The sequence below is a fragment of the Ictidomys tridecemlineatus genome, chromosome 2 (genome assembly GCF_052094955.1).
Source record: "Ictidomys tridecemlineatus isolate mIctTri1 chromosome 2, mIctTri1.hap1, whole genome shotgun sequence".
Taxonomy (NCBI): domain Eukaryota; kingdom Metazoa; phylum Chordata; class Mammalia; order Rodentia; family Sciuridae; genus Ictidomys; species Ictidomys tridecemlineatus.
Genome location: NC_135478.1, coordinates 207341255 through 207351382, shown reverse-complemented (window position 1 = coordinate 207351382; position 10128 = coordinate 207341255). Strand labels below are relative to the sequence as shown.

At 43.4% G+C, this 10128-nt stretch overlaps 1 protein-coding gene across 13 annotated transcripts in view; it reads right to left on the bottom strand.

Moving 5' to 3' along the window:
• Positions 1-5537: 5537 nt before the first annotated feature.
• The window catches only part of Nrf1 (nuclear respiratory factor 1), a 136198-nt gene continuing 131607 nt past the window's right edge, over positions 5538-10128 (bottom strand). For 11 of the 13 annotated variants that reach the window (XM_078040509.1, XM_078040512.1, XM_078040510.1 and 8 more), the window contains one exon: positions 5538-7530. In XM_078040509.1, coding sequence (XP_077896635.1) covers positions 7367-7530 — 164 coding nt within the window. In that variant the 3' untranslated portion in view covers positions 5538-7366. The remainder of the gene's footprint in view (positions 7531-10128) is intronic. The other 2 variants (XR_013435335.1, XM_078040518.1) reach the window with 1 other exon arrangement.

Sequence of the window (10128 nt, the reverse complement as noted above, 5' to 3'; positions counted from 1 at the left end):
GTATGGTGATTGTTGTACAATTTTGTAAATACAGTAAAAACCATTGAATGGTACACTTCAAACGAATTAACGGTATGTAAATTATATCGATAAAACTTAAAAACAAACAAGGTTATTGGGGATGGTGGACTAGGAGGGATGCAGCAGTCATTCTGATGACCCGGGACGGATTTTGGCCACTACACAAAGGCAGAGCGCCCCCCCTGGGGAAGACCTTAGGATCCCTGCTCCAATGTTGCAAGGCTGCTGGACCCTGGGGTTTGAATCTAGTGGCTCAGTCGGCCGGCCATTGCTGATTGGACTGCGGAAGGACATGTGACCATGACAGGGGGGGACGGGGACGGCGGATACTGGCTGCGCTTTGCTAAGACCCCACTGCCCGCCCTGTCAGCGGCGAGTGAAACCGTGTTTGCCCAGGCCACGTGGCGGGGTCTTGCTGTGCCGGGCTTGGAGGTTTCGAGACCTAGCTGGTCCTGGCATCCTCCCTGGTCCTGACATCCTCCCGTCTCAGCAGGCGGGCAGGGCACCTGTACTCGGTGGACCTGCAGGAGTGTTGGGGCAGGTGTGGACAAAGGGAAACTGAGGCCAGGAACTCACACGTGGCAAACAACTTAACCCAGGTCATCACACTGATAGCACACCACGAACTTTCCTTGTGGCGAAACGGCTTCTGAACAGACATGTACCTTAAGACCGCGGTAGAGAATCCTATAATAGTGTGATAGGATCCCTTAATTTTTTTTGGTGGTGCTGGGGATTGAACCCAGGGCCTTGTGCATGCTAGGCGAGCACTCTACCAACTGAGCTATATCCCCAGCCGGATCCCTTTGTGAGTTAATTTTTTCTTTATTTTTTGGTCTAAAAAGGGGGTGATGTGGACGTTGGGAAAGGAGGGGCTCTGTGCTAGAACACTTGCGCTTTGTGTTTGAGGCCCTGGGTTCAATCGAGGCCCTGGGTTCAATCCTTGGCACAGTTTTCTGCTTTCTGCACCCATTTCAGGAAATTCTCGTAAATTATAGATTGATTTCTTTGGCTTAAACATTGGTATCTCTAAAAATAGCTCTGGTAAGGATACTTAAGGTGTGAGTTAAAATATTCAGGCAAGGGGAGAAGACCAGTAGGAGAGAGAGCAGAGCCAGGTGGCCTTGGGCCCGTCCACATCTCCATGTTTTAACCTTCACAGCCTGAATGAGCGGATGCAGGCTAACATCCTTCCAGCTTTAAAGTTTTTTTGTTTTTTCTTTTTTGTGGTACTAGGGAACCCAGGGCCTAGTGCATGCAAAGTAAGCACTACCAACTGAACTATATCCTCAGCCCTAAAGTTTGTTTTTCAATTGGGCATCACTTTTTTTGAGTTAAACTTTTTAAAGAAATTCTAATTAGTTATACATGACAACAGAATGCACTTTGACACATCATACATAAATAGAGTGTGATTTCTCATTTTTCTGGTTGTATATGATGTAGAATCCCACCAGTCATGTAATCATATATGCACATAGGGTAGTAATGTCATATTCATTCTACTCTTCTTCCTACCCCCTTCCCTCCTGTTACACTCCTCTACCCAATTGAAAGTAGCTCTATTTTTCCCTAGGCTCCCCCTCGTCATTGTGAATTAGCATCCTGATATCAGAGAAAACATTTAGCCTTGGTTTTTTGGGATTGCCCTTTTTTGCTTAGCAGAATATTCTTCAGCTCCATCCATTTACTGGCAAATGCCATCATTTCATTATTCTCCTTAGCTTTAGAGTTGTCTTCTAGAAAAGGACACAAGAAAGTAGTAAGGCTGTTTAGGTCTTAGACCTAACTGACCATTACACAATCCAACAACTTTGCCCAGTGCTACTCATCATTAACCAATCTTATTTGGGCCTTGGGGTTTTTAAAGACCAACATAAGGTAACATTCAGGCATCAACATTTTTTACCTTTCACCCCTGGTAGGATAGCACCTGGCCAGTTTATTGAAGTTGGGGTGTAGCTCTGTAGTGGAGTGCACGCCTGGCATGCCCAAGATCCTGGATTCCATCTCAGCAGTCAAAAAACAAATAAACAAACATTATTTTTACATCAAATTATTTAATGATTACCAAGAGTGGATTTTTGTGGAGGTCTTGAGTAATGGAAATGTGTGGGAATATAAGTTTTAGGCTCCCTGAATTTTCTGATTAAGGAACCATCAGTAAACTAGTTTACTCATCCATGTGTTGAGCTCCTGCTACATTCAAGTCTGTGTATATGTGTGTTGGTACTGGGGAATGAACCCAGACGTGCTCTGCCACTGAGCTATTACCTCAGCCTTTAAAAAAAAAAAAAATATATATATATATATATATATATATATATATATATATTATTTTTATGTGGTGCTGAGGATTGAACCCAGGGCCTCCCATGTTCTAGGCAAGCACTCTACTGCTGAGCCACAACCTCAGCCCCTATTACCCCAGCCTTTTAATTTTGTATTTTGAGACAGGGTTTCACTAAGTTGTGGAGGCTGGCCTTGAAGTTGCAATCCTCCCATCTCAATCTCCTAAATTGCTGGGATTATAGGTGTGTGCCTGCCACCATAACTGCTGTGTGTGTGTGTGGGGGGGGCGGGGGATGGGGGAGATACAGATATGAAAAGGCCTAGCTCATAAGCCGCTGCTATGGGCTGGGTTGTGGCTCAGTGGCAGAGCACTTGCCTTGTACATGTGAGGCACTGGATTTGATCCTCAGAAACACATTAAAAAAAAAAAAGATACTGTGTCCATGTATAACTAAAAATATATTAAAAAAGAAAAAAGAAGAAGCAACAGGAGCAGCAGCTGCTGTGGGTTTGGCAAGCCTTGGGCAAGGACCGTGGCACAACCCTAGGACTGTCCCAGAACACACTGACCTTGGGAGGGGCTGCACCTGGGCTGAGCTCAAGATATACCTGGAGGCTTACTTAGAATCCTGATGTGCAGTTTGTTTTCTGTGATCTGCCTGAGTGATTGGCACAAAGAGTAGAGCTGCCAGGGCCAGACACCTGAGGTTATGATTCCAGTCCTCCATTTGCTAGTTGTGCACTTGGGGATGATTCCGAGTGTGAATTCCCACATCTGCAAGATGGAATCTCTCTCCTTACAGGATTTTGTAAAGGATTAGAAATAAGGAGATAAAACATTTTGCATAGTAAAAGGAAGAGCAGCCATTTAGTAATGGGAAGCTATAACTGTTAGTTTGTGAATAAATTCAGAAGAATTTTTAGTTGAGACAGTTAATTTAAATTTTAACACCTTTTTTTTTTTTTTGGTGCTGGGGAATGGAATCTTGCACATGCTAGGCACTCTACCCTCTACCACTGAGCTACATCCTTATCCCTGTTAACAGTTTTACTTGCAAGTACATTAAAATGGGGCAGGGGGTTTCTTAGCTTTTTCTCCCAATATTAGTTAAGTATTTTAAAAATATAGCTGAGTGTTGGAGAGAGATATTGGCCAAATTATATTGTTATATTGTGTGCACGTATGAATATGTAACAAATCCCACCATTACGTACAACTATAATGCACCAATAAAGAAAAAGTGAAAAGAAAAAGAAATATAAACGAATGCTCTTATATCCTCTGCTTTCATCCATCACAGACCATAAGAAAAGCATATCAAGTGGCACAGTGCTGGAACCAGATTGCCTCACACATGCTAGGCAAGCGCTCTACCACTGAGCTATAACCCCAGCCCTCAATTTGTTCTGATGAGTTTTGGTACTAACACCAAAGGGTCCACCATGAGCCTGATCCATTCTGCCATGCTAGCAGCTGAGGCTTCAGGGGTCTTACAAAGGAAGAGCACTCTGCTGGGCCTGAGTGAGGCCCAGGGTCACTGCAGCCTGAGCTCTTCTCAGCATGGTATCCTTCCTCTTTCATTCATTCAAGATTGGATGACTCCAGTGGTCACCACCATCACCTGTGCTTGCAGATCTGTGCTTGCAGCCTGAGTGATGACTTAACTCACAGGGCCCTGAAGGAGATACGAGGCAATAGAATTCTTTCTTCTGTGGCACCCTGTCCAGATGTCCCCTCATCTCCCTGGTCCCCTCATCTCCCTGGGTGGCAGCAATTTGCTCATACGGATGTCTCCTTGTCTTGTTTTATGGCCAATGAAATGCTTCATTCACCTGGCACGAGCTAGGCATTTATGTCAAGCAAACTGACCCTCAGACTAGATCTGATCTCTAGATGGGCTTTATTTTACCTGAAGAGCATGTAAAGTATTTTTGATTGTTGATGAAATCAAGAGATTTCATATAAAAACCTGGGTTCCTTAGATTCTCTGGAAAATTTTGAAGATGTGGCAGCAGGGCCCACCTTCCTGTGAAGGGAAGATCTGCCAGCACTTAGGAGAGTCTGCCGCTCTAGATAGATGCTTTCAGGCTGGGATGAGGCTCAGTGGTACATTTTGCTTGCCTTGCATGCACAAAGCCCTGGGTTCAATGCCAGCACTGCTAAATGAAACCAAAGATGGCTGCTCTCCACTCTGCCTGTGTCATCACTCCTTTGCCATCTGAACTGCTGCTGTTGCATCCATTGCACTTACCTACTTACCTGATTGCCCGAGCAGCTCAGTTTGTAGCATCTGTAGGTGACTTAGGCACTAATGGAAGAGGAGGTCTCCTTCAGATCCACCAAAGACAGTTTTAACAATGCTTGTGACAAAAGCAGTGCCTGGCTCAGGCCGAAGAGGAAGGTGTATTGGTAACCTTGCTGTTCCCTGGGTGGCTGCAATCACTCCTCCTTCTGGTCCATCCTCTCTGGTGAAAATAGGTGGCACTATGCCATTTGTGCAAGAAGGTGATGAGGAGGGTACTTGGCTTTACTGAACCACTGTCAGGCTTCAAGGAAAATACTTCTTGACCTTCCCATTTAATTATTCTAATCATTATCACCAGGAAACTGACCAAGACATTCAATAGCAAAAAGAGGGATGGCAGGACAGGGCATTCCAGACTGAGGTACCGTGAGTTCAGTCAGGGAGGTGTAGAGACTTGGGCCTGAGCTGGGGATGGGGCAGGACACACAACTGGAAAGGCAGCAATTGCCAAATTAAGTTAGTCAACTGTGTGAGAAACGGAGTAGGAAGGATGGAAGAAAATAATTCATGACTTGGAGCTTCTGCTGGGGAAAGATAATCCACTCAGGTATTAGAGCTCATGGTGAGAGAGCCTCCCAAGATGGAGGTTTGGTTTTTAACGTGGATATCAAATTAACCCCTAAAAATAAAAAGAACTCCAGAATAAAGACTTTCAAACCATCTTTAGTATTTTTCAAACTAGATTTTTCTTCCAGAACATCATTATATAGAAAACACATTAAATGAAATGGAGCTGAGCTAGGGCTGGGGATGGCAGAAGCCCCTGATCCAGCCTTGACCACCTCCTGGAACTCTAGTGCCATGTAGAACAAAGACCACTGACTCTGAGTACAAGCACCTTTTGAGAAGCATAAGCCAAGTCTTTTGCCCAAGAGGTCAAGGGCTCCTAGAGAGATGAACAGTTCCACTTCCTGTTGCCACATTTTTAACTATTTATTGAATGAGGCAGTATAGACAGAATGGAAAACAACACAGAATCCATGCTCTGCTACTGGGGTTTTGCTTTTTTCTTCTTGGCAATTTTTCAAACTATTAGGAAGTTATCTCACCACAAAGGTACACGGACTTTAAAGCCCCTGGACAGCTTCACAATGATGATAAAAAATAATAATTAAAAAAATAACAAATTAGAACTAGGACCGTTCATATGTAAATTTCCCTTCCCTCCCTCCCACCCATTACGTACAGAAAAGAACATACAAAGAACATTGGATAGTTTTATATAAAACAAGCAAATACAAGAATCTGAAACTTTTCTCAAAGGCTGAGCAAGACATGAAGAATCTTTTAATGTTGCTTTAAAAAAAAACATTAAATACACTATCACACATGGGGGGACATGGGAGGGGGAAGGAAGAGTTGTCCCTATACTCAAGGAGCAGGGATTTGGCCTGTCAAAAAGTCAGGTGAATGTAGCCACAGGAGACTCAGGGCTTGCAGCTAGGGAAGCACAGAATTTAACTGACAAATAACATCCAGACCAATCCACACTTGTGAGCAGGAGGGCCACACAGGGCCTGGGCCACTAGGATGCAGCTGGGAAAATGGGCCTCTTAGAACCACTCCCAGAGCAGGGCCAGATCCAGGTATGAAGACCCTTTCTCTTCTGACACATCCCATTGTGATGGCCACCCTTCCTGAGCCAGGTGTCCCTTTTCATTGCAGAGAAATGACAACTAGAGGAAAAGAAATGGCTCCCATTGGTGTACCCTGGTCTATGAAGACTTTATCCCTTCCTCCTTTCCCTTCTAGCTCCTCCACCTCTTCCCATTCTCTCCCCTACCATGCACGCGCACACCCACAAGCACGCTTAGCACGCACTCCTCAGACCCTTAATACTTCTGTTACCTTCAGTTCATATACATGACCAATTCAGGACTGACCGTAAGACCAAAGCAACTCTTTAATGGTCATAAGATCAAGGAGGATTCCTGGGATATGGAGGAGATGGGAAGCTGAGAAAAACCCTTATGTCCCTGGTGGGAGCTTCAGGACATTCACCTGCCTGTGGCAAGGTCAGCACCTGGGCCAGCCCGAGGAGTGTCTCAGCTGGCGGACCATGAGATCCCTGGACCTTGCAAGTACTTTCTGGATCCCACTGCATCTTGGAACCTCCTTCCTCAAGTGAGTCCAGCAGGGAAGTTCTGAGCGGCCACTGGGAGGCAGCTTTGGTGAAGGGCATGGTCACCTCTGCCTGAGTTTGTCAGTAGCTCAACGAATAACCCTGGTATGAACAAAAACCAGGTGACTGTATCTGGCCACGTACCCTACCACCCACTAAACTGGGTGGATAATTGTTTCCACAGCTCACCTTGATTTCATACAGATAATTCCATGCGGGTTTCATACATATATATACATATATATGTATGTATATATATACTTTATATATATATATGTAAATGTGTATGTCCATATGTACACATATACATATATTCACACTCACACATACACACACATAAGTATACACACGTTTCCGCAGAAAGAAGTCCTGCCATAATTTGGCTTTTTTGGGACAGTGAAATTGACAATGCAGTTTCTTACTCCACCAATCCCAGAAAATCAAGAGTGGTGCTTTAAAAAAATGCAATTCCAAAATCTGCTGCCTTTCTTCCTTTTTAAAAAAAAAAGGTTAACAAAACTTTTCTTCCAAAGTCGTGAGACTTAATTCCATTTGATTGCACCTCTGCAAACGTGTAAAAAATTTTGAAGTAGACTAGAAAATGATGCCATGATACGGCTGCATGTCACTGTTCCAATGTCACCACCTCCACAGCCTGGCCGTCCATGGTGACTGTGCTGTCCGATATCCTGGTGGTCACAGGTGCCATGGCCACCTGCACTGGTCCGTTGCCCTGGGCGAGGCTGGTTACCACAGTCTGGTACATACTCACAGGGATCTGGACCAGGCCTGGAGAGACAAAGGCAAAACCATTGGTGGGACTCATGCTCAGGTTCCCAGACGCTGGCCGGATGGGTGGGCAACGGACGCTAATCCTCCAGAGTGTCACTGTCTGATAGCTTCAGGTAATCACCCAACTTTCAGGCACAGATAATCTCTTTTCTCACTCCACTTTAATTTTCCAAAACAGACTCTCTGGAAAGAAAAGTCTGGAGAAATTGTGGAAACATGCCTCAGGGCGGGGCCTCTACAACTTGCCCTGAGAACTGTGTCTGCCTCCATCTTTAGGAAGGATAGGCCCATCAGGTGTACATCCTCCCCACTTGCTGGCCCTCTCCTCCCATTACCACCTTCTTCTGGGAACAGGCCACCGTTACTCTTCTTTGATATTCTGCTATACTACCTGTCTAATACACCACTTTTCCTGCCTGATCTCAAGTTTCTCTGAGCTTGGTAAGAAAAAACAAACAAATAAACAAACAAACACAAAAAAAAACTTTTCCCTCTCCTATGTCATCTGGCCTCTGTCCCATCTATGTCCCTCCCTTCAAAGTCACCTTCAAAGTCAAGTATATATGTATGAATGTATGTATGTATATGTGTGTATGTATATGTGTGTATGAATATATATATATATATATATATATATGCTTTATTTTACTTATCTGTCTGTATGTTTAGTGGTACTGGAGTGGACCCAGGGCTATAACAAACATTCTACCACTGAGCTACAACCCCAGCCTCTGCTGCGGAGTTTTAGATTTCACAGACCAATAAAATTTTAATATACATTTGGGGTCAACTCAACCAAAAACCAAACAAACAAAAAACCCCAAACCTCAACTATCATCCTATTACTTAGAGCTGAGAGAACAGTTTATAAAGAAAGTAGTGCCCAGTGACTCAGGAGGCTGAGGTAGGAGCATTGAAAGTTCAAGGCCAAGCTCAGCAACTTATTAGCACTTGGAGACTGTGTCTCAAAAAAAAAAAAAAAGGGGGTGGGTGGGCGGGGCTGAGGATTAAGCTCAGTGGTAAAATGCCTCTGAGTTTAATCCCTACTACCAAAAAAAAAAAAAAAAAAAAAAAAAAAGACAAAAAACAAGAAAGCAGCATGCAATGTCAGAGAAGAGTAGTCCATTCCAGTTAACTAAGGCTGAGTACGTGCAGAGGCAGACCTTTTCTTCCTTCTGAAACTAGAAGTACAGTAAATGGGGTAAGCATATAAGAGGGATATTAACATAGTTTTCAAGATGCAGGGCATATATAAAGTTGTTCTGATTTCTTTTTGAAAGTAGAAGTTGCAACCTCTTTGGGATGAACTCATGACCTGGAGGCAGGCTCCTGCAGAAAGGGTGGAGGAGGCTAAAAACAGGAACTGGTGTAAAGTTTGTATCTGACTGACTGGACCAGTAAGTACCCCTAACTCTTTTTTAAAAAAAAAAAAATATTTATTTATTTTAGTTTTCGGTGGACACAACATCTTTGTTGGTATGTGGTGCTGAGGATTGAACCCGGGCCGCACGCATGCCAGGTGAGCGCGCTACCGCTTGAGCCACATCCCCAGCCCCGTACCCCTAACTCTAAAGCTCAGGCCTTTGTGACAGGACATTTGAGGTTCAACCACTGTCTTGAGGAACTGACCTGGGAGGCCCCAAGAAAAGACCTACAGTTACATTTGGTGGGTGGAGGTAGGTCTGCTGTCCTATTACTAACCCTAAGTCCTGTAGTTCATCTCATTTTTTCCCTGCACATCACAACAAATGGCATTTCCGTGTGTCACTCTTAAGGGACACAGAAGTATACAGGAATAGCAGAGAAATGTGGGGAGCAGGAGAAAGCAAAACATGCCCTCAAACTCTACTTCAGAGATAAGAGATCTGTATCATAAAAAAAATAGGATGCTAGAGATTGAGGTATAGCTCAGTAGTAGAGTTCTTGCCTAGCACATGCAAAGCCCTGGGTTCAATCTCAGCACTCAAAAGAAAGAAAGGAAAAAAAAAAAAAGATGCTATGAAAAATGAATAGGAAAAAAAATTGAATTAAAAAAATCAAACAGATCTTCAAAAGAAGGTAAAGAAATAAGTTAAGGAAATCTTACAGAGAGTAGAACAGATTAAAAGATGGAAAATAGGGGAGAAAACATGAGATCAAATTTCTGATAAAACAGAAAAAATAAAAAGGTAGGAAATTATTAGACACATAAGTAAATTTCTAGAACTGAACAAACAGCCAATTCACATTGAAAAGGCACTTGATGCAAAACACAATAGAATAAAAAAAAAAAAAAGGTTCAAACACTAAGACACACCAGGGATAGTAAAGCTCCTAAAAGTTTCTAGAAAGGAAAAAAAAAAAAAGTCATATATGAAGAACTTGTGACTGGGAACATCGTAGACTTTTCAAGCTAAAAAATGATAGAGCAATGCCTCCAAGTGTCAAAAAGAAAATGTTCTCAGCCTAGAATTCTACATCCAGCACATGAAACAATACCCATATCAGTTAAGCATGGGGACAGAATAATAATGTCTTCAGATGCATAAGGACCGGAAAACCTGGCTATCCATGTACTTTCTTGGGAAGCTCTGAAGAATGTGCTCCATGCAAGTG